The following is a 24193-nucleotide window of genomic DNA, read 5'->3' on the forward strand; positions in this document are numbered from 1 at the left end:
TAGCTGCAATGTCTGTGGTGATAGAGAGCACTGAATCTAGACTTGTGTTGCATGGTTCTTTTAAATTGAACGCAATTTTTCACACAGTAAAATAACAATTCATTGAAGTCTGTAAATTAACAATGCTCCCCTATAGCAACATTCATTTGAGGTTGATTGTTTGATGCCGCTCGCCAGCGGATACATACGTTTAACCAATCATATTCAGCTTTCTTTTTCATAGTCACCACATTTCTTAACAGTGTTCTTAATGCATCATATTGGTAGATTCAATCATAGACCTATTTTTGTCACTATCTGTTATATGTATTGACTTCATCTCGATAGCAGTCAGTGCCAGCCAATGTTTACTTGAGTTGCGGAATGTGAATGTAGTTTTTGATAACATGAAGGTGTATCGCAACAGTTTATTTTTGGTTATCAACTTTCTATGGAAAGGGTTATTGCCTATTTTAGTTATTGAACAGGGAATCTAACGCCACCAAGACACCCACTTATCATAATCCCCCTCATTCGCGAACAGTCATTAGTTCCGCTTTTTAACGCTTGAATTAAAAAGTAAAACTCCAGTATAATTGAATCCTCTTAATACATTGAATATTTTGGTGCATGGACAGAGCACAAACTCGTCTTCACTAGACTATATAGGTTGAGTATTTCATTTGTCTTTTCACTGGCTTGATTATTATTGGAATTTGCAGCATATTCACATTGCGGCCAGTTTATGTAGTTTTTACTGTTCGTTTGGACTTTATTGTTCATAAAACTTGATGCGAGAAAAGCATTTTGTTCTCACATGCAGGTAGGCCAAGGCCAATAGGGTTAGATTCGCTTAAGTTAGCGTGAGTTTGCAGAACATTATTGAGATATTCTATCGAACCTATCTGTAATGAAACGTCAAGTATTATTGCATTGTCCTATGAGAAAAAAGAGCCATTAAAACCAAATAAAATGTGTATTTATTCATTCACAATATTAATGTTGTGTATATATATGTTGGACAAATTATATGATTTACATTTAAAATTGCTACAATTTGATCGAGGATATTAAGCTATTATAAAATGCAGGCAATGTTGTCTAAATTCTATACATCTCACTGACTCAATGAATTTATTAAAAACAACCATGACAAATCAATGCACTGTTTCTATGATCTTGGTGAGCCTCGTCCCATTAAAGCTTTTTTTGTGTTTTTCTCAGGCTTAAGCAGAATAATGTAACACTTTGGTCCAAATAGGGCCAGTAACAGCACAAAACTGGAAGCTAGAATGGCAAATACCTCTACAGCATCTGCATATTTACCAGGGGAGTTAATATAAGCTGGGATAAAGGCTATCCAAACAGCACAGAAGACCAGCGTGCTGAAGGTGATAAACTTGGCCTCATTGAAGTTATCTGGTAGATTTCGTGCCAAGAATGCAAGCAGGAAACTGAGAATAGCCAGTAAGCCAATATAGCCCAGTAATACTCCAAATCCTACTGTGGACCCCACGAGACACTCAACTACTATCCTGTCGCTGTAGTACTCTGTGTTTTCATGAGGAGCTGGTGAGGAAGATACAAGCCAGGTTATACAAACTGCTGCTTGTATTAAAGTCAGAAATACAACAGTCCCTCTCTGTTGCATTACCCCAAACCACTTCAGACTACTGTCACCACCTGGTTTGGAGGCCTTGAATACTGCCAGAACTACCATGGTCTTCACCAGGATACATGAAACACATAGAACAAAGCTGATCCCAAATGCTGCATGCCTCAACTGGCAAGTCCACAGCCTTGGTTGACCAATGAAAAACAAGGAGCACAAAAAGCATAATTTGAGTGACAGCAGAATGAGGAAGCTAAGCTCTGAATTGTTGGCCCTAACCACTGGTGTGGTCCGATGCCGGGTGAAGATTCCCAAAACAATGGTGCATAAGAGTGCTCCAAATAATGATGCTGTTGTAAAGGAGATTCCCAGGGGTTCCACATAGGAAAGAAATTCCTTGCTTTTGGGGACACATTGATCCCGCTGGATGTTGGACCAAAAATCCTCTGGGCAGCTTGTACATTCGGTTGAATCTAACAAACAATCAGAAGTTATTCATACTTTTTGTCAGGGCTTTTTCAAAAAGATGTACAGTTTATAAATATATATATTGCAAACAAATCTGTCCCGTTGCTTATTTTTCCATCTGAACAAGGGATGCAGTCGAAGCAGCAGACAGGTTCACCCTTCTTCCTGGCCATGCGGGTGCCTGGGGTACAACTCTCACTACACACTGACCTGGGAGGCTAAGGGGAACAAGTTGATTACATTAAAACCTAATTCCTATTATGATGTGTGAAACATATTACTGGCAATTAATAGTTTGAAAGCAGACCTTTTTTGATTCAAAATTCCAAAAGATTTTGTCTTCATCAAGGTTAAGATCAATGACTTTTGCAGCCATTTCTTTAACGTCTCCCACATTGGTAACCTCTGTGCTTCCGTCTGGGAGCCACCTCCAGTTCATCACATCATAGATTGGTAAAACATCACCATTCTCATCAAATGACACCTGATCCCCAAAATCTGTAGTGAAATTGACTTTTTGCAAATAATACACTAGCTAAAGGGCAGGAAAGAAGTATAAAGAGTGAAAACATCAGTATTTCACTATTGAGCTCAGAAATCTACATTTGAATAAATCACAGGAAAATAAATAATATAATGGAATTCAATAAAAAACAGACCTGCCATGGCTCTAGTCCCTGCAAACGGGCACAGCTTTGCCCTTTGAAAGGCCCACTCCCTGGAACACACTGCAGATGTTCATGTAGGGCATGTGCCAGGGCATATACAGCTTTGTACACATTATACTCTGGCCTGAGGTTAGACAGATCCAAGAATTCAGTCTCTTTATTCCTTAGAACCTCATTCCCTGTACAAAGTCGTTCTTGAGTCTGACCTTCCATCTCCATCCAACCAGATACAAATTTACACCGAAATATTTGCTCCCAAAACTGCTTCACCTAATGAATGGGAATTCATAAATAAGGGGGACTAATGAGCAAACATAAGCAGCCTTGAGATCACATTTATTTCTACAAGGCAGATAAAAGACTTAGGTGAAACCCGCACTAAGGTGTTGTCCTGGGTGCTGAGTGTGTCAGTGTCGGGGCGTATGGTCAATAGGAAGTCCCTGAGTCCTGGTATCTCCCCTCGGCGGATGGCAATACCCAGAGTGCCTGCAAGAAAATGCATGTAGCCTGGAATATGGAGCACTTTAGCTGTACTCCAGGCCTCACTGGCAATCCATTGTAGGCCGGTCACATTTTGTTTTACAACCTGTTGATTAGATTGTACAAAGTATATCCATTAACAAGATATATCTATTTATCTATATATATTTTTGGAGTTTTTTCCCTAATTTTATACTAGCATTGAAAAATCTGCACTAGATTCCTATAACTATCTATAACTAAATCAATAACCTCTTCCATGAGATCAAGCATGTTACTTGTATGTGCAAAAACAGTAATCACACGGGATGTGGATTTCTTTATTCTGCCGACAATCTTCTGTATTTCAGCAACATCATGCCCCCAGGGCAGAACCTCTATATAAGCCAGACAGCCTCCACCAGACTTGGCCAGGTCTGACTGGAATGAATGGGCGGTGTGGTGACCGTAGTCGTCATCACTGATCACAAGACCAACCCAGGTCCAGCCAAACCTCCTCAGAATCTGGAGCATAGCTCGCACCTGGTTCAACAATTTTTGGAAAAATAAAGTTTCGAAACATTTAGGAGACACATTCATTTCAGTAGCATTACATGTAGACAAATAATGTTCCAGTGGTAATTAAAACTACCTGAAATGCGTCACTTGGAATAGTTCTAAAGAATGATGGGAACTGCCTCCTGTCACTCAGACAAGAACATGTGGCAAAATAACTGACCTTTGAATGCAAAGATATAATTTATTGTCATGGCCCATACTTATAATTTCAAACATATTTTAAACCATATTGAATATTTCAGATTCATAATTGAACAGGTTGTGACATCATCAACCAGAAGCTTTCTCAAAAATTTGACTTACCATTGGTAGACTGTACAAGCTTAGGATGCTAGAAATGGCAATAGTATGCGTTGAGGTAGATTCTCCCACAATACCCAACAGTGGAGGATACCCGTAACAGCTCTCATTTAATTGAAATGGCTCTCCTCTGCCACTGGTCATAGACAGAGCTGCACGGAATGAGATCCCTAGTTTGACACAGCTATCATATAGACTGTATCCCAACGATATATTAGGGAGCAGTTTGGAGTTTCTGTTAATTTCATCCACAGCAAAGGCCATGGTCTGGGCCTGTCTGAAACCTTGAATATCAAAGCTGACAAATAATAATAAAACAAAATCAGTTTATAAGCAAAGTATAACATGTCATCGGATAGTAAATAGCCTTGACCAACACCACCCTAGACAGACTCACCCATGGCACATGGGATCATTAAAAAATAAACAGTATATAAACAACATTGTTAAACAATTTTTAACAGTTAAAATGCCTTAATCAACAATCCTCAATATACTCACCCATAACAGATTGGATCTTTTGGCTCTGAAGTAAAATACTGTTCAGAAGATGCAGTGTAATAGTTTATCGGAAAGATCCCTCCTAGAATAACATCCCCAAACTTATGCATTCCATCTCGATTCAATTTTCTCTTGGATGTACAATTGAAGGGTCCTGTTGAAGACATATGGGAAGAGAAAGAGAACACAAACAAACATACACATATGAACAAGTGTGATTCATTATGAGCTCTCATGACTGCCCTCCAATCTGAACCCACCTTTCTCAAACAAATGATTTTCTAGAACACAACTTTATAAACACTCAAATGCCCTCCCCTTATTTTTATTTTATTTTTTTACTGAGCCTATCACTACACGGCAGGCATTTTGGGGTGGGAATTATACAGCATCACGATACTATGACTAAATAATAAACATAATTATTATAACAATTCTTAACATCCGAAAATTAAAAAGCGCCCTGAATTTAAAATCTGAAAGGCTTTTATCTTTATCTTGTATAATTCCATTTCATGTTCTTTTTCTGCACTAAAACAGGCTAATTGTTTTTTTTGCTGTGTATTGTTTTTTTAATGATATACATTTTTTAAAGAGTCTATAAATCTAGAGCTACTCAGTTACCAACTACAGGGTAGGTAATGAGTAATTTATATCTTGTCACGTCTAGCTATAAATGGTTCACCCAGTGTATATAGATCTGCAAAAATGTTCACACATTTTAAAAGCATTCTTGTGAACACCCTTGACACATGTATTGGACACAGGAAGTAGATTATCTTTCATTGTTATTTTGTTTGGTTTGGAAGGGGATTCCAGACACATAAGAGTCAGCATCTATCGGAGAGTGTGTTTTAACAGTTATACTAGGACTATATAGGAGTTGCCTCATCTCTATCACATAGGCTTTTGTTGATAAGGATGAGGAATTCTTGAATTGTTTTATTTGGGCCACATACCTTTTTGGATATTGTATAAATTGACCCGGCTGTCTACCTAGGTGGCTTTACACCTTTGCTTTTTTTTTCTGTCACCAAGCCACAGGTAGATGTTGTCGAAAAAATGGTTTATTGCAGAGCTGGAAGGTTTGTTGCATGCATAGCAGGTGTTGAATACTTACATTTCATATCTATCGTCCTGAGTGTGTGTGGAAATATGCAATTTATCCTGTGTGCCTTGATTGCCTCAAAAACTACAGGTGTGGAGCCTCACCCAGCCAGAGAGTCTAATCAGTCTGACTTGGCCCAAGTATAGCAGTTTAAACCAGCCATCAACAACACATACTTCGAATACCCCTCTCCAAAAAAAGCATAAAAATACTATAAACTTAACCCTGAAAAGGATACCATACCTAGCAAAATAAACCCCAAACTCCCACTGTCCCAACAACTTCCCAGCCTGACAAGCCAACCGCCCTCCCCCTCCATCTCTGAGACTGGAGGCCTGGTGCCTTGACTGACGTAGGTGTTGCTGGGTCTGGCCATTGCATGGCTTCTGGACGGTCTGGGAGGAGGCCTGACCCTGTTGAAAGCTCAACTGAGGTCCTGGAACAGCCCTATGTAGGGACACCCTCCACCAAGATGACAGGGCATATTCACCAGCTCCTTCTCGGAGCACGGGGCCTTGGACTGCTGTGCTAGCTGTAAGCTGCTGCTCTTGCACTACGCTGTGCTTCCTCCGCTGGGCACTACCAATGAATTGTACTGTCATCGGTTAAAGGGCTAGTGCTGGGAGGTGGCTGTCTGTTAACACTGCTGGGTTCAAGGGGTTTCCTCGGGAGCCCTTCTGAGTCCGTTCTTGGTCATAGAGTCCCCAAGTTGGGTGACAATACTACCAAACAAAGTGTAATCAGTATTTGGCTTATATATATATCCGTTTGTATTTGACATTAATTGTATCAAATACAAACATTTTGATAAAAATGAGTTCTGGCAGCTCAGTGCAATTGATTTGTTTTCAATGTTCTATTGATATGCAGAGTGAAGGAGAAGCGGATGGAAAATGGGGGCTTGGATATTGGGGCTCATACCAATCCAAAGAAACGTAGGAAAATTAGGCTTTCAAAATATGGAGAACAATAAGAACTGTCATCAAGATGTTGAAAACAAGATTTATTTTTTCTGTCAACAGATGTTGGTCAAACTTATCATTTCAGCAAATAACTGCTGTTCTTATTATGGATCTGTAAAGATTTTAAAATAGAATTTTAAACTAGACATGTCGCCACATATGCATTTTTTGAAGAAAATGTGTGTGGTTGCATGAGCCAACTCATCTTGTGCGCAATATTTTATGTATGATTTTTTTTTGTATGATTCCGAGTTTGGGTGCGTCGTGTCACCAAAGAAAGACTATACTTTTTGGAGACCTGCTTATGCACGGTTTCTTTACATGTACCAACTTTGAGAATTCTGAGCTGTTTACCGTCAGAATGTTTGAAGTCAGTGTTTTTTCCTCAAGGCATAATTTTTTTATAACTATCGACTCAAAAGTTCCACAATACTTAAGGGTGGTGTCTCTAATGGGCTCATAAAGTTATTATTTCCTGGGTTACTCTGAAATGGAATTTTCCATTAATTAATGGCTGCTAATTAAATTAAATAATACCAAGGTTGGGCAATAATGAGTATGTGTTCCAGATTTTGGGTCATTTGGGTTTACAGGTCATTTTTAATGATACTTTCAAGGTCTCTAAAACTTTCAAGGTACAGCTCACTCTATCTCGCAGACCTGATGGGTCCTTCATGAAATATTCAGCATGTCAAATAATGCCCAGATATCAAGTTTCAGAAATTGCGATAAAACGTGGCAGGGAGTGTAGCCGATCAGGTTTGACGAAGAGCAATAGCAACCCCTGTGTCATAGGACTACAAACCTTTTGGAGAGCTCCTTACTTTCGGACTTCATATGCCTATTTAATTTGACATGTTTTCGAATCATTCGGTTTCAATATAAACCAAAAATATTATAAACATATTTTAAAAAGGTTTGCATTGTTCTTAGTCTAAAAGGAGACGTGCACTACACTGATATCCACACATTTTTTGAAATTGGTTTTGTTTTTATGCCTCAAACTCTAGGGGCAGATAATTACAGATAATTAGGCAAAAGAAAAATAATAATAAATCTATAATATTAAGACACATGATAACAATAGTCTGGCTTGCTTAGCAACCACAATCATTAATTTAGAAAAAACTGATTATGGAGTAGGTTTTGTGTAAATTCTACCTACTGACTAAATATATTCCTTTAAAAAGATAACCAGGTAACCACATTTTCATGATCTTGGTGTGCCTCGTCCCATTAAAGCTTGTTTTGTGTTTTTCTCAGGCTTAAGGATAATTATGTAGCACTTTGGTCCAAATAGTGCCAGTAACAGCCCAAAACTAGAAGCTAGAATAGCAAATACCTCTACAGCATCTGCATATTTTCCAGGAGAGTTGATGTAAGCTGGGATGAAGGCTATCCAAACAGCACAGAAGACCAACATGCTGAAGGTGATAAACTTGGCCTCGTTGAAGTTATCTGGTAGATTCCGTGCCAAGAAAGCAAGCAAGAAACTGAGAATGGCCAGTAAACCAATATAGCTTAGTAATAATCCAAATCCAACTGTCGACCCCATTTCACACTCAACTATTATCTTGTCATTGTGGTACTGTGTGTTTTTATGAGGAGTTGGTGAGGAAGACACAAGCCAGGTTGTGCAAATTGCTGCTTGTATTAAAGTAAGAAATAAAACAGTCCCTCTCTGTTGCATTACCCCAAACCACTTCAGAATACCACCACCACCTGGTTTGGAGGCCTTAAATACCGCCAGAACAACCATGGTCTTCACCAGGATACACGAGACACAAAGCACAAAGCTGATCCCAAACGCTGCATGCCTCAACTGACAAGTCGACAGCCTTGGGTGACCAATGAAAAGTAATGAGCACAAGAAGCATAATTTGAGTGACAGCAGAATGAGGAAGCTAAGCTCTGAGTTGTTGGCCCTGACAACTGGCGTTGTACGATGATAGGTGAAGATTCCCAAAACAAAAGTGCATAAAAGTGCTCCAAATAATGAGGCAGTGGTCAGGGAGATTCCCAGGGGTTCCGTATAAGAAAGAAATTCCATGCTTTTTGGTTCACAATGATCACGTTTGGAGTTGGACCAAAAATCCTCAAGACAGCTGGTACATTCTGTTGAATCTAACAAACAAGAGTAATTATTAAATGTATTCAAATGGTTGGTTGTTGCATTTGTCAATATATGCAAAATAGATGTGCAGTGCACAAAAATTTGTATTGCAAACAAACCTGTCTCATTGCTAACCATTCCTTCTGAACAAGGAATGCAGTCAAAGCAGCAGACAGGTTCTCCCTTCTTCCTGGCCATCCGGGTACCTGGGGGACAGCTCTCACTACACACTGACTTTGGAGGCTAAGGGGGTAACAAGTTGATTGCATTTAAAAATAATTTACATTTAAATGTATGATATCATGGACAATAGGTAACGTTTAAGAAGACCTTTTTAGATTCAAAATTCCAAAATATTTTGTCTTCCTCAAGAATGAGATTATCGATTTTGGAGGTAATTTCTTTAACCTCTCCCACATTTGTAACCTCTGTACCTCCATCTGGGAGCCACCTCCAGTTCATCACATCATAGATGGGTAAAGCATCACCATTCTCATCAAATGACACTTGATCACCAAAATCCGTTGTGAAATTGACTCTTTGCAAATGATGTAAAAGCTGTATGGTAGGTGGAAAAATGGTTTAACGTTAAAAACAGGAATGTTTTTTTTTAATTTTATACTTGAATGAGCCTGAAAACAGACCTGCCATGAATCTAGTCCCTGTAAACTGGCTGAGCTTTGACCTTTGAATAGCCCACTTCCTGGAGCATACTGCAGAAGGTCATGTAGGGCATGTGCCAGGGCATAAACTGCCTTGTACACATTGTATTCTGGCCTGAGGTTAGAAAGATCCAGGAATTCATTCTCTATATTCCTTAAAACCTCATTCCCTGTACACAGTCTTTCTTGAGTCTGGCCTTCAAATTCCAAGCCAGGGTATACAAACTTGCACTGAAATATGTGCTCCCAAAACTGCTTGACCTAATGAAGGAATTCATAAATAAGGTGATTAGCAAACATGAATATCACATATGTGTTCCTTCAAGATATTTTCTTGTGATTCTGAATCGGTATGTCATGTGAAATCCGCACTAAATTGTTGTCCTGGCGTGTGTCATTGTCAGGGCGTATTCTCAGTAGGAATTCCCTGAGTCCTGGTATCTCCCCCCGGCGGATGGCAATGCCCAGAGTGCCTGCAAGAAAAGGCATGTAGCTGGGGGTCTGAAGAACAATGGCTGTAGACCAGGCTTCACTGGCCATCCACTGTAGGCCTGTAACATTCTGCCTTACCACCTGTGGATTGGAATGCTTAAAATATTTTAAGTGCTGAATCCATTAATGTTATCTACTGAATCATAATTTAGCCTTCACTTTGAACCTTAAAAAATATGTTAACAGGATTTTCATCCAAAAACATTCTAGACTCCTATTCAACAAATAACAAACCTCTTCCATGAGATTAAGCATGTTGCTTTGATGTGCAAAAACAGTAACCACCCGGGATGTGGATTTCTTCATTATGCCGACAATCCTCTGTATTTCAGACACATCGTTTCCCCAGGGCAGAACCTCTAGATAAGCCAGACAGCCTCCACCAGAGTGGGCAAGGTCTGACTGGAATGAATGGGCAGTGTGGTGACCGTAGTCATCATCACTGATCAGTAGGCCAACCCAAGTCCAGCCAAACCTCCTCAGAATCTGGAGCATAGCTCGCACCTGGTACAGCAAGAAAAATATTTGTTTTAACATTTAGGAGGATATTTGTTTCAATAATTTATTTAAATTTCATCAATGCAGACAAATAATGTTCCTGTGGTAATTAAACTACCTGAAATGCGTCACTTGGAATAGTTCTGAAAAATGATGGGAACTGCCTCCTGTCACTCAGACAGGAACAAGTGGCAAAATAACTGACCTAAAAGGCAAAGATATACTTATTGTCAAGGCCAACACTTGTAATTTGACCTTAATGTTGATTATTTCCAATTAATAATTGAAAAGGTAATGACGATCCTCAACCATATGCTTTTCTCTAATATGACTTACCATTGGTAGACTGTACAAGCTTAGGATACTAGAAATGGCAATAGTACGAGTTGAGGAAGAATCTCCCACAATACCCAACACAGGAGGATAACCGTAACAGCTCTCATTTAATTGAAACGGCTCTCCTCTGCCACTGGTCATAGATAGAGCTGCACGGAATGAGATCCCTAGATCGCTGCAGCTATCATAAAGACTGTATCCCAGCGATATGTTAGGAAGCAGATTGGAGTTTCTGTTAATTTCATCAACAGCAAAGGCCATTGTTTGGGCTTGTCTGAAACCTAGAACATCAAAGCTGAAAAACAATAATAGTAATAATACAAAAGCTGTGTATTAGCAAAAGTATTCCATGTCAGTGGATGGTTATTAGCCTTGATCAACACCATCTTAGACGGACTCACCCATGGCAGATGGGATCATTCGGCTCTGAAGTAAAATAAAGTTCAGAAAATGCAGTGAAAAAATGAATCTCAAAGATTCCTCCCAAAATTACATCCCCAAACTTGTGCATTCCATTCAGATTAAAATTTCTCTGTAATGTACAATAGAAGGGAACTGTTGAAGACATAAGGGAAGAGAAAGAGAACACAACCAAACATACACATATGAGCAGGTGTGATTCTTTATGAGCTTCCATGACTTCCCTCCTATCTGACCCTACCTTTCTCCGACTACGTTATTTCTCAGACACTGAACTTTATAAAAATTCAAATGCCATCCCCTTTGCCTATTTAAATATTTTTGAATAATATTTTTTAAGGAGTGGCAGACATTTATTGGGCGTCCCTTGACTATTGAGATAATAACAGCAAAGTAAATCTATTATTGCCCTGTCGTAATGATACCGCGTTCAAACGAACAATATCATGTTTACAGACACACCTCAGTCATTAAACATCATTATCCATCATTGTAACTTTGCATTAGCAATTCTTAGCTACATTCCCTAAGTGATTCAAACTAAAGCAATAACTCAAATCGATTTTTTGAGCGGTAAATGTCACAAACATTTGTCATTTGTGATATGTCCACCAGATTGTCCAAGACCACCTCATAGCAACTGCTAAAACAATAGATAAATTGACATGCAGTGGCTGAGGAAACAGTGCAAACACTTCCTCCATGGCCAGTGGGAAAAAGTGACAAGACAATGTCAGCAACGCTGCAATTTGATTATCACAAATTAACACAAAACGTAAATGGAAGCATTACTATGAAATAACAAGGGAATCAAAGCAAAAAGTTAATATAATCTACTGATTAATATTTTATTACATTCATTTTAAATTATAAATATAAATTGTTCTATTATTTTATTCAGATGGTTGCAATTTGCATGCTCTCCACTAGAAGCCACTAAATTCTACACACTGCACCATAACGAGCATGTTAAACACATGGACATATGTACATCAAAGAAGTTATCTTATTTCATGAGAAATGTATTTCTAGGAACACCTAGGACATAAACTTGCAACCCGGTGTATTTAGACCAGCCTAAATGTACACACAGGTCACAAACATTGTGTTTAAAGCTGTTTACTCCTGCACAGACAGGAGTTACTTGTTTGGCTGTGTGCAGAAGCTGTCTCTGTTCCTATGCAGTGACAAGAGTCCACCAGGAATTCAAGGTTCTTCTGTGGTTTGCTGCTATGACTGTGTACCATGTGCCAATGGAGAAATAAGCAATGCTTCAGGCGCGTTGAACCATTTTTGTGACACACAATGATCAAGTGTCAGGTTAGGAGCGTTACACACGTAATCTTACGCGCATAACGCGTTCAGTGTGGCCGTACCTTAACACATTTTATTCATGATAATCTTTACCTTGTCCCTGTGAGTTCTGGGCCAATAAAGATAATTACTTATGTCTTCCTAAGCCTGTTGAGTTTCTCTCCATGCAGGAGATACTGAGACAGTTGTTTTGGCTGTATTCTCAGTTGGAGGAGTCTGTTTGAATATTGTAACAGCCATAGTGTTCTTCAAGCACAGAGCATCTGCTATTGTTAGGGTCACCAATTCTGATGTGAATAATGTCATGAAATGGTTTGGGCCTGACCACCAGAATGACTAGTAGAAGGGGGAAATCATTCTAGAATGTGCATTAGGCTCAACAATATGTTTCTGGGCTGTGCTTGGGTACATCAGGCTCCTTGAGTTTTTTTACTTTATATTAGCTGTTCTAAATGTAAAATATGATGGATGCATAAACCCATTTCTTTGCAGCATGAACACATATGAATTGTGTCTTTCCCACGCTACGGTCTTCGCCATCAAAGAAATCAACATCTTTGACCATTTGCCTGGCATTACACTCGGTTTCTAAATCCATGATTTTTCTGCATTGGTATCCGTAGCTGTCCAGGTGGCGTTTTATCTGGCAAATGGCTTAGAGCAGTTCTATGACTCAAAATAAGTTCATGATCTGGTATGGTTACAGCTGTAGTTGGTGAGTCTTGATCTACAACATCTATCTGCATATTGCTTTTATCGGGCCCTTTGACATTCCGCAAGCACTTTTTTGACAATGCCATCCTTTGTTTTATAACCAGTGTCTAGGATTTATTTCTGTAAATTAATCGTCATATTATTTTTTTCCTTTAGTTGCTACAATACCTAACATTTTTCTGAACCATCCTGATTGACCAATTTCGGGCTGTTTTGGGCCTATTTGCCAAACTTTTTGGCCTATTTGCCGATCTATGGCAATGATGGCATAGCGTTGTTTCTATGAACAATACACAAATAGGGTTTTATACAATGCCATTATGCAACTGTGTTGCCGTTGCCGTCCAGAACATTTGAATCAAAACAGAATATATTCCCTGCAGGTAATGTGATAAATACCTGAATTTGATGACGTTAAGAATTCCTCAAAAAAAGAAACAAATTTAACTCTTAAAACCCCCCTTTTAAGTATTTATGTCTCAGTGAGCCGCTCTATCCCACAAATGCCCACCGGGGGGCAGTACCCCCCTATTTGAGAAACCCTAGGTTAACCAGATATGAAGTAGGTAGAGCATGGGATAGGATATTGGGGGTTTAGCCTTCAACCCGTCCCTGCACAAACAACATCAGCTCTGCATAACTTCACAAAAAAAAGGATCATGACAAAGTTGAATAAACGTTTTTTATTTGCATTATGTTGGTCAATCTATCATAAATAGATATGTAAAGCATTGACATTTAATCTAGGTAATGCAGTTAAAATTTGACATGAACTTACTAAATCTGAAAACATTTTACTAAATCGTTGCACTTTTCTATGATCTCGGTTTGCCTCGTCCCATTAAAGCTTTCTTAGTGTTTTTCTCAGGCTTAAGAAGAATTATAAAACACTTTGGTCCAAAAAGGGCCAGTAACAGCCCAAAACTGGAAGCTAGAATGGCAAATACCTCTACAGCATCTGCATATTTACCAGGGGAGTTAATATAAGCTGGGATGAAGGCTATCCAAACAGCACAGAAAACAATCATGCTGAAGGTAATAAACTTGGCCTCATTGAAGTTATCTGGTAGATTGCGTGCCAAGAATGCCAGCATAAAACTGATTACAGCCAGTAAGCCTATATAGCCCAGTAATATTCCAAATCCTACTGTGGATCCTACAAGACACTCAACAATGATCTTGTCATTATGATACTGTGTGTTTTTATGAGGTGTAGGTGAGGAAGACACAAGCCAGGTTGTACAAATTGCTGCTTGGATTAAAGTCAGAAATACAACAGTCCCTCTCTGTTGAACTGCCCCAAACCACTTCAGACTACCGCCACCACCTGGTTTGGAGGTCTTGAATACCGCCAGAACTACCATGGTCTTCACCAGGATACACGAGACACACAGCACAAAGCTGATGCCAAATGCTGCATGCCTCAACTTACAAGTCCACAGCCTTGGTTGACCAATGAAAAGCAAGGAGCACAAGAAGCATAGTTTGAGTGACAGCAGAATGAGGAAGCTAAGCTCTGAGTTGTTGGCCCTAACTACTGGCGTGGTACGGTGATAGGTGAAGACTCCAATAACAACAGTGCATAAAAGTGCACCAGATAATGAAGCCGTGGTCAGGGAGATGCCCAGGGGTTCCAGGTAGGAGAGAAATTCCATGCTTTTAGGAACGCAGTGATCATGTTGGGGGCTGGACCAAAAATCACCTGGACAACTGATACATTCTGTTGAATCTAAAGATCAATAAAAAGTTATTGTTTAGTAGGTTACTTCAATATGTGTCCAATAGATGTGTACTTTATATACTGTATATGGTTTGATAACAAACCTGTCCCATTGCTAACTTTTCCTTCTGAACAAGGGATGCAGTCGAAGCAGCAGACAGGTTCACCTTTCTTTCTGGCCATGCGGGTGCCAGGGGTACAGCTCTCACTACACACTGACTTGGGCGGCTAAGGAAAGAATCATTTAATTGCAGTAAGAATATTTTACAACAATATAATGAATAAAGCATGTCACAGAAAATAGCCAGATAACCAACCTTTTTTGATTCAAAATTCCAAAAGATTTGATCTTCATCAAGGATAAGGTGATCGACTTTAGACGCCAATTCTTTGACCTCTCCCATATTTTTAACCTCTGTGCTTCCATCTGGGTGCCACCTCCAGTTCATCACATCATAGATGGGTAAAGCATCCCCATTCTCATCAAATGACACATTATCCCCAAAATTTGTTGTGAATTTGACCCTTCCCAGGTAATATAAAAGCTGTATTGTCGGAACAAAAGAGTATGTGAATGTCAAGTATACTCAGGATTTCTAAAAATCACAGCAAAATAAAGAAATACATTGAGAGGAAATCATACCTGCCATGGAGCTATTCTTTTTAAATTGGCACAGCTTTGACCTTTGAAAGGCCCGCTCCCTGGAACACATTGTAGCATGTCCTGAAGGGCATGTGCCAGGGCATATACGGCCTTGTACACATTATATTCTGACCTGAGGTTAGACAGGTCCAGGAATTCAGTCTCTATATTCCCAAGAACCTCATTCCCTGTACATAGTCTTTTTGAAGCGGACCCATCCAATAACTCTCCGTGAGGGGATGTAAACTTACATCCAAATACGTTCTCCCAGAACCTCTTTACCTAAAGGAGGGGGATTCAAATCAAGCACAAATAGTGTTGCACAAATAGCAAAATAAAAATACATTGGAAAATATTTACACAAAATGTGTAAAACATGAATAATTAAATAAAATGTGTTAAAACATTTATTAAATATCATAAGACAGTATATCAGATGTGTAAAAACATTCTGAATCATTGTAAGGTGTAAACCGTACTAATGGGCTGTCCTGGCTGCCAATTTTTTCAGGGCGTATTGTCAGTAGAAAGTTCCTGAGGCCTGGTATCTCCCCCCGGCGGATAGCAATGCCCAGAGTGCCTGCTAGAAAAGGCATGTAACTGGGAGTATGGAGAACTTTGGCTGCAGTCCAGGCTTCACTTGCCATCCACTGTAGTCCTGTTACATTTTGCTTCACCACCTGTGAAATTGATTATCAGTTTTAATTCAAATAATGCATCTACTGTATCATATTTGTTCCTTTCACTATGAATTCACTTGTCTAAGAGCATTGTCATTCATGGAGAAAAATTAACCTCTTCCATGAGATTAAGCATGTTGCTCTCAGGTGCGAAAACAATAACCACACGGGATGTGGATTTCTTCATTATTCCAACGATCCTCTGCAGTGCAGCTACATTCTTTTCCCATGGCAGAACCTCTAGATAAGCCAGACAGCCTCCACCAGACTTGGCAAGGTCTGATTGGAATGAATGGGCGGCGTGGCGTCCGTAGTCATCGTCACTGATCAGCAGGCCAATCCAGGTCCAGCCAAACCTCCTCAGAATCTGGAGCATAGCTCGCACCTGGTTCAACAATTTTTAAAGAAATACATTTTGGAAGATTTAAGTGGAACATTTGTTTCTATCGTTAATTCAAATTTCAACAAGGCTTAATTCATGCAGACACATAATGCTCCTGTGGTAATTAAAAATACCTGAAATGCGTCACTTGGAATAGTTCTAAAGAATGACGGGAACTGCATCCTGTCACTCAGACAAGAACAAGTGGAAAAATAACTGACCTTTAAAAGAAAATATATCAATTATTATCATGGCCTATATGTATAGTTTGACCTTTATGTTGATTATTTCAGATTCATCATTTAAAAATGCAACGACAATAATCAACCACAAGCTTTCCTGAAATTTGACTTACCATTGGTAGCCTGTACAAGCTTACTATACTAGAAATGGCAATAGAACGCGTTGACGAAGAATCTCCCACAATAGCTAATACAGGAGGATAACCGTAACAGCTCTCATTTAATTGAAACGGCTCTCCTCTGCCACTGGTCATAGACAGAGCTGCACGGAATGAGATTCCTAGATCGCTGCAGCTATCATAAAGACTGTATCCCAATGATATGTTAGGAAGCAGTTTGGAGTTTCTGTTAATTTCATCAACAGCAAAGGCCATGGTCTGGGCTTGTCTGAAACCTAGAATATCAAAGCTGACAAACAATAATAATAATAGTCCAATATCTTTGTATAAGCAAAAGTATCACGTGTAATTGGATGGTAATAGCCTTGATCAACACAATCGTAGACGGACTCACCCATGGCAGATGGGATCATTTGGCTCTGAAGTAAAATACCGTTCAGAAAATGCAGTGAAAAAGTTCATCTCAAAGATTGCACCAAGAATAACATCCCCAAACTTGTGCATTCCATCCAGATTAAAATTTCTCTGTAATGTACAATAGAAGGGACCTGTTGAAGACATAAGGGAAGACATAGAGAACACAACCAAACATACACATATGAGCAATTGTGATTCTTTATGCGCTTTCATGACTGCCCTCCAAACTGACACCTCCTTTCTCAAGCAACGTTAATTGTCAGATGCTTAACTTTATAAACAGTCAAATGCCATCCCCTTTGCCTATTTAAATATTTGTAGGACTGTTGTTCCTTCTAAGGACTGGCAGACATTTCTGGGGGAGGACCTGGACTCACTTAAGACAATAATAGCAAAGTATATTTTTTATTGCCCTGATTTATGTTGCCAAATAAGAATGAACAATGTCATGTTCAGAAATGTCATACCTCAGTTATTAAACATTTTCGAGCCTTTGCATTGACAATTCTTGGATGAATTTGCTAAGTGATACAAACTCAACAACAACTTTGTTTTAGAGCCGTTAACGTCACAACACTTGTTATTTGTGATATGTCCACTAGATGGTCATGGACCACCTTATATGTAAACGGTAAAACAATAGATAAATACACTTGCAGTGGCTGAGCGAAGAGTGCAAGCACCTCCTGTTTACAGAAGGTGAATTACTTACTGCAAGAAAGTAATTTATTACTGCAAGAAGGCCTTGGCCAGTGGGAAAAAGTGAAAAAATGTTAGCAACCCTGCCATGTCTTTATTCAGCAAACAGAAACAAACAAAAAACATTGCAATGGTAAACATGAGCAAATCAAGTCACAAAATGAGACTTTTTTCTCTTATAAGAAGCTGTTATGCTTTTTTTCCCTGATTCATAATGATATTATATTCATTTTCAATTATTTATATTATTTTTATTCAGTTGGTTGAAATCTGCAACCTCCCTGCTAGACGCCACTAAATCCTACACACTGCACCTTAAATGGACATGTTAAACACATGGACATATTCTTAACATATTATTATTACAAATATATTTAGCATAGACCAGCCAAAATGTACACACATTTTAAAATCAGCACTGTCAATACAGATTTTCTTTAAATGGATCGAATACAGGAAGTTGTTCATCTCATCAATGGATCTTCAGCTCTTCGCTTGCAGACTTTAAAGAAATCTGTTCAGACCCTGGGCCATGTTTTATTATATTGAAATATTTGCACTTGAATCAGTTACCTTATTTGATCATATTATAAGCAGATGAAACAAAAGAACAATGATAATAATAATTATAATTATGATTTTTTAGTTGTAAACTTAAACCTTTGGTTAAAGCAAGAATTAAGTATCTCATGTTGGTTTGCCCACAAAACAATCTACATTTTATTTATTTTTTATTACAGTGTGTATGTAGAAACAACCACATCTAGCAGCATAATTGTATTGTGGACAATTTCTTTTTTTTTTCAAATGGACTTCTAACTTGACCATTGTGTCTTCATTTCGTAGACCTAACCCAAAAAATATGTTATGCTCTGCTCTGTCATACTGCTGTTGCATTACTTTCAACAAATCAAGTAAATAGTGGAGGGAAACATTTAAAATATCTTTCCTCAAAATTGGGGTCCAAGCAAGCACTGCATTATATTAGAGGTTGTGTTATATTGATGCACATTATAGTGAAGGTAAAGTGTAACTTCATGGTCGAATGCACTTATTGCTAATCCCTTTGGACAAAAGCTTAATCTTAATAAATACATAATTATTTATTAAAATTGTTATTATCACTGTTCTTTTCTTTCATCTGCTTGTTGATTGGTTCCAGAAACAAAATGTACTGAAGCAGTAAATGACGTATACTGTTAAAAAGAGTCAGCAGCTATTGGAGAGTCTATGAAAACTGTTGTAATTTGTAGGAGTCGCCTCATCCGTATCATAGCCCTTAGTTCATAAGGATGAGTTCTGTAATTGTTATGTTTGGGCAAACCCTCTCTCTGGGATTGGTTGTGCTCTGTCTTGCTCTTGCTTTGCAAGAGTCTTCAGATGGCGTTCTACAAAGACCGGGTCCTACGGGGCCAGAGAACGGTGGTAAGGTTGGGATTGGGGATGTATCCGATGCAGGGAATGCTACTAATTCTCTTAAATGTATGCTTCGAGGCAATCCTCGGCCCACAGTATTCACACTGGAAGGGGACTACCTTATTGGAGGTGTTTTTTCGATACATTACTACATGAAAACAGTGAAGCATAACTACACCAGCCTACCAGAGCCTCTAGAATGTACAGGGAGGTGAGTTAGAGGGGAATAATTAGTGCACAGTTAAAAATGGATTTGTTGTGGAATACACATTTTGATCGACAAATTTGTAATGTGTTATATCAGATCAATAAAAAAATAATAATAATCAGAAGAAACGGCTGAATCAACTTTAGTTTAAACTATCTTCTAAATATCATGAATGTATGTGCCCATCTCTTTGCAGCATGGACACGCGTGAATTGCGCTTTTCGCGTGCTATGGTCTTCGCCATCGAAGAAATTAACAACAGCTCGGAGCTTCTGCCGGGCATTACACTCGGTTACCAAATCCATGACTCCTGTGCCTCGGTACCCGTAGCTGTCCAGGTGGCATTTCAGTTTGCAAACGGCTTGCAGCAGTTGTATGACTCAAACACAGGGTGTTCAAGATCTGGTAAGGTAACCGCTATAGTTGGTGAGTCTGGATCCACGCCAAGTATGAGCATGTCGCAAATCATCGGGCCCTTTGACATTCCACAAGTAATTTTTCTAACAATGCAAAATTTATATATAACCAGTTACTTGTTTGGTGCTTTTTTCTTTAAAAAGCATTGTCATGTTTTTTTTCTCCTTCAGGTTAGTCACTTTGCGACATGCGCATGTTTGTCTGACAAGATGCAATACCCAACATTTTTTAGAACCATCCCGAGTGATCAGTTTCAGGCTGATGCTCTTGCCAAACTTGTGAAACATTTTGGTTGGACTTGGATTGGCACTGTTCAGTCTAACTCAGACTATGGCAACAATGGTATGGCGTCCTTTCTACGAGCAGCGCACAGAGAGGGTATATGTGTTGAATACTCTGAATCTTTCTATCGTACTGATCCACAGAGCAAGATTCAACAAGTTGCTGATGTCATCCGCAGGTTTATGAGTTAATTATTCAAATTGTAGTCATAATAACATTAATGTTAATGAAATAGTCAAAACTGATTTGAAATTTTGAATGAAATGAAAAATAATATGTAGATTTATTAAAATTTTGAGATTATTATTTATTAATATTTGTTTTCTATAAACATCCCATGTTTAGGCAGATAATTATGCCAATGTTTCTCTTTTTTGCTATGACCGTAAAGTAATTTCATACCATATTTTCTAAGGTCTACAGCCATTATTGTCGTGGCATTCACAGCATCAGGAGATATGAAGATTCTGTTGGAGGAGTTGGCCCGCAAGCCCTTTCCTCCCAGACAATGGATAGGCAGTGAATCATGGGGAACTGCTCCTGAATTTCTGAAGTTTGACTTTTGTGCTGGGGCAATTGGATTTGGTATTCCACAATCCGTGGTACCTGGATTTAGAGAATACCTTTTAGATCTTTCCCCTGCCAAAGCAGCTGCGACTCAGCTGCTTACTGAATTGTGGGAGGGTGCATTCAACTGCCAGCTAGAAAAAAGTGAGATTTTAGATATTCGTCCAATGACTCACTCTTTTGACATGGCTGACCGAGATCGAGAAATTGTGTCATACCATTAAACAATTAGAGTTGTAAAAAATACACAAGCACAAAAGATTTTAGAAAAATGTTATCTACTTTATAAAAAATAGTTATAAAAAAGAGTAAAAGAGCTTGTATAGGTTTTTTTTATGTTGTATGATTGTATTATTTTGAGACTGAACCACAGTTGCTGCATAACATGAAAACCCTGAAATATATTCTGTCACATCAAACCTATGTCTCGGTTTTTTAGAGGCTGGCTCAGCGGACAGAGTGTGTGATGGAACTGAAGATATACAGAAGCTCAAAAGCCCATACACTGACACCTCTCAGCTCAGAGTCACAAACATGGTGTACAAAGCTGTTTACTCAATAGCACACGCTATACACAATATAGTGTGTAAGAAGATAAACTCCACAGTACAATGTGACCAATTAATGAAGATAGAGCCATTGCAGGTTGTTACATATATATATATAATAAAAAAAATATGTGTGTTGTATTGATATAGATATTGACCATTGTTTTCAATACTATACTTTCCAGGTTTTAGATCAGTTGAAAAGGGTGAATTTCTCTCGTAATGGTTACCATGTCTCATTTAATGCCAATGGTGACCCTGTGGCCTTCTATGAGCTGATTAACTGGAAGAGAAATGAGAACGGTGGTCTGAAGTTTGTAACAGTGGGACACTACGATGACTCGCTTCCTATTGGACAGAAGTTCAATATGATAAAGAACATCAGCTGGTTAGATGGTGGTGGACAGGCAGGAATAACTATTTATACTTAAATTAATTGAAGAAAATGTCTTGTCTTCTTGCTATGTGTAAAGCTGTTTCTGTATGTCTATATGTGGAACAGGTGCCTGTGTCTGTATGCAGTGACAGCTGTCCACCAGGAACGCGTAAGGTTCTCCAGAAGGGGAAACCGGTTTGCTGCTATGACTGTATACCCTGTGCTGAAGGAGAGATTAGCAATACTACAGGTATTGAACAATTTATTCACGATGATGCTGAAAAAGCAACCTCTTCTGATGCAATATTTTGTGTTATTCTTTCCAGATTCATCCGATTGTTTCCCTTGTCCCAATGAGTTCTGGCCCAATGAAGAGAAAAACATATGTTTTCCTAAGCCTGTTGAGTTTCTCTCAATGCATGAGGTCCTTGGAATTATTTTGGCAGCATTCTCAGTTGGAGGAGCCTGTTTGACCATTGTTGCAGCTATAGTGTTCTTCCAGCACAGAGCATCTGCTATTGTTAGGGCCAACAACTCTGAGCTTAGCTTCCTGCTGCTCTTCTCCTTGACTTTATGTTTCCTGTGTTCTCTGACTTTCATTGGTCCACCTTCAGACTGGTCCTGTATGCTTCGCCACACAGCTTTTGGGATCACATTTGTCCTCTGTATCTCTTGTGTTCTGGGGAAAACTCTGGTTGTGTTAATGGCCTTCCGAGCTACACTGCCAGGTGATAATGTTATGAAATGGTTTGGGCCTGTACAACAGAGAATGACTGTAGTATTTTTTACATTTGTTCAAGTTCTGATATGTATTTTGTGGTTAATTTTAAATCCCCCTTTCTCTATTAGAAACTTGACCACCTACAAGGAGAAAATCATTCTAGAATGTGCATTAGGCTCAGCATTAGGTTTCTGGGCTGTGCTTGGGTACATTGGGCTCCTTGCTGTATTTTGTTTTGTGTTAGCTGTTTTAGCCCGAAAACTACCTGACAATTTTAATGAAGCTAAGCTAATCACATTTAGTATGTTAATATTCTGTGCTGTTTGGATCACTTTTATCCCAGCTTATATCAGTTCCCCTGGAAAGTTCACTGTAGCTGTGGAGATTTTTGCCATATTGGCCTCTAGTTTCGGATTGATGTTCTGTATTTTTGTTCCTAAATGTTTTATAATTTTGTTTAGGCCAGAGAAAAACACCAAGAAAAATGTAATGGCTAAAAAATAATTTCAGAGGGTTTTTGTTGATTTGATTCATGAACCTTTGACTTTAACTGTAGTGAACTCAAAATAAAGATAAATAAACTTTGCTGTGTTTAGAACTTTGTTGCATTACAAAGATGTTATGTACATAGTTGTGTAGTATATTCACATTCAAATAAATTGTATCTTTAATGCTTTATTTCATTCATGTGTCAAGTTATTTGTTGGTTCATTGCATTGCATGCATTGTTTTCTATTTACATTCACATGGGACTGAAGGGCAGAAGTGAGGGAAACCTGGGGCTAAGATATTGGGATTCTGATGAGCTTCTAAAGAAACGTTAGGCAAACCTGTGGTTAATTGATAGACGATTAGAAAGGTGGCCTCTGAATTAAAGCGCACTTTTGACCCGAAACCTCCCAGTTTCTTACTGCCTGAGGAGCGCCTAATTATTGTCGACCACTCTTAGTTCAAATGCGCCTCACCTAACGACTGAAACTGCAATGATTCCCGTGGTGCATGGCAATACACAGAGTGCATGCAAGAAAAGGCATGTAGCTGGGAATACGGAGCCTTTTTGCTGAAATCCAGTCTTCAATGGCTAACAATGACATTGTTTAAGAATGTTGTGGGTTGGAACCAGACTGCATTATATTATAGAGTATAATAACAGAAAAAATATGTATTATTGCCCTGCATCTATGTTGCCACATACGAATGAACAATGTAATTTTTACAGACCCACTTTAGTCATTAACCATGAAACATGAATTCCATGAGCAATTTAAGATGAATACCTTTGTCCCAGACACACAGAATGTAATGGTCATAATCACTTGTGAGATGTCCACTAGATGGTAGTTGGTTATTCGGTATGTAATGTTAGATGGCATTCTGGTTCCTCTGCTCTTCTACACGATGTCTGTGATTGGCTGGCCCGGCCTTGCCCTACTCTCCCCTCTCCTACGCTACTCTAGTAGTTGACTCTTCCCTGCTCTGTCGTATCTCAGCTTGCCCTATTTGATCTGCCCTCTTCTGGTCTACCATGCCCTCTCTCACAGTATGGTAGCAATACTCCACCCTTCCCGATT

At 38.9% G+C, this 24193-nt stretch overlaps 4 protein-coding genes across 4 annotated transcripts; 1 reads left to right on the top strand and 3 right to left on the bottom strand.

Annotated features, from left to right (window-relative positions):
• Positions 1–1150: 1150 nt before the first annotated feature.
• Positions 1151–4473, bottom strand: LOC307073172 (extracellular calcium-sensing receptor-like; the record flags this gene model as incomplete). Its single annotated transcript, XM_079732875.1, has 9 exons — positions 1151–2064; positions 2124–2277; positions 2367–2594; positions 2719–2997; positions 3107–3313; positions 3541–3729; positions 3839–3925; positions 4069–4363; positions 4463–4473. 9 exons carry the CDS (start codon positions 4471–4473, stop codon positions 1151–1153), a joined length of 2364 nt encoding a protein of 787 aa, XP_079589001.1.
• A 3373-nt stretch (positions 4474–7846) lies between these two features.
• On the bottom strand, positions 7847–13069 carry LOC307073173 (extracellular calcium-sensing receptor-like; the record flags this gene model as incomplete). The annotated part of the gene is made up of 10 exons (XM_079732876.1): positions 7847–8760; positions 8869–8992; positions 9080–9307; positions 9394–9672; positions 9784–9984; positions 10138–10407; positions 10520–10606; positions 10738–11032; positions 11139–11292; positions 13000–13069. 10 exons carry the CDS (start codon positions 13067–13069, stop codon positions 7847–7849), a joined length of 2622 nt encoding a protein of 873 aa, XP_079589002.1.
• A 931-nt stretch (positions 13070–14000) lies between these two features.
• Positions 14001–17369, bottom strand: LOC307073174 (extracellular calcium-sensing receptor-like; the record flags this gene model as incomplete). Its single annotated transcript, XM_079732877.1, has 9 exons — positions 14001–14914; positions 15010–15133; positions 15223–15450; positions 15549–15830; positions 16028–16228; positions 16344–16613; positions 16745–16831; positions 16966–17246; positions 17366–17369. The coding sequence occupies 9 exons, from the start codon at positions 17367–17369 to the stop codon at positions 14001–14003; spliced, it is 2391 nt and encodes a 796-aa protein (XP_079589003.1).
• A 2250-nt stretch (positions 17370–19619) lies between these two features.
• On the top strand, positions 19620–23126 carry LOC307073175 (extracellular calcium-sensing receptor-like; the record flags this gene model as incomplete). The annotated part of the gene is made up of 8 exons (XM_079732878.1): positions 19620–19714; positions 19908–20202; positions 20299–20588; positions 20826–21121; positions 21417–21622; positions 21711–21932; positions 22028–22151; positions 22228–23126. Exons 1-8 carry the CDS (start codon positions 19656–19658, stop codon positions 23124–23126), a joined length of 2391 nt encoding a protein of 796 aa, XP_079589004.1. The 5' UTR covers positions 19620–19655.
• Positions 23127–24193: the final 1067 nt, after the last annotated feature.

Source organism: Pollachius pollachius (assembly GCF_949987615.1).
Source record: "Pollachius pollachius genome assembly, chromosome: 3".
NCBI classification, from domain to species: domain Eukaryota; kingdom Metazoa; phylum Chordata; class Actinopteri; order Gadiformes; family Gadidae; genus Pollachius; species Pollachius pollachius.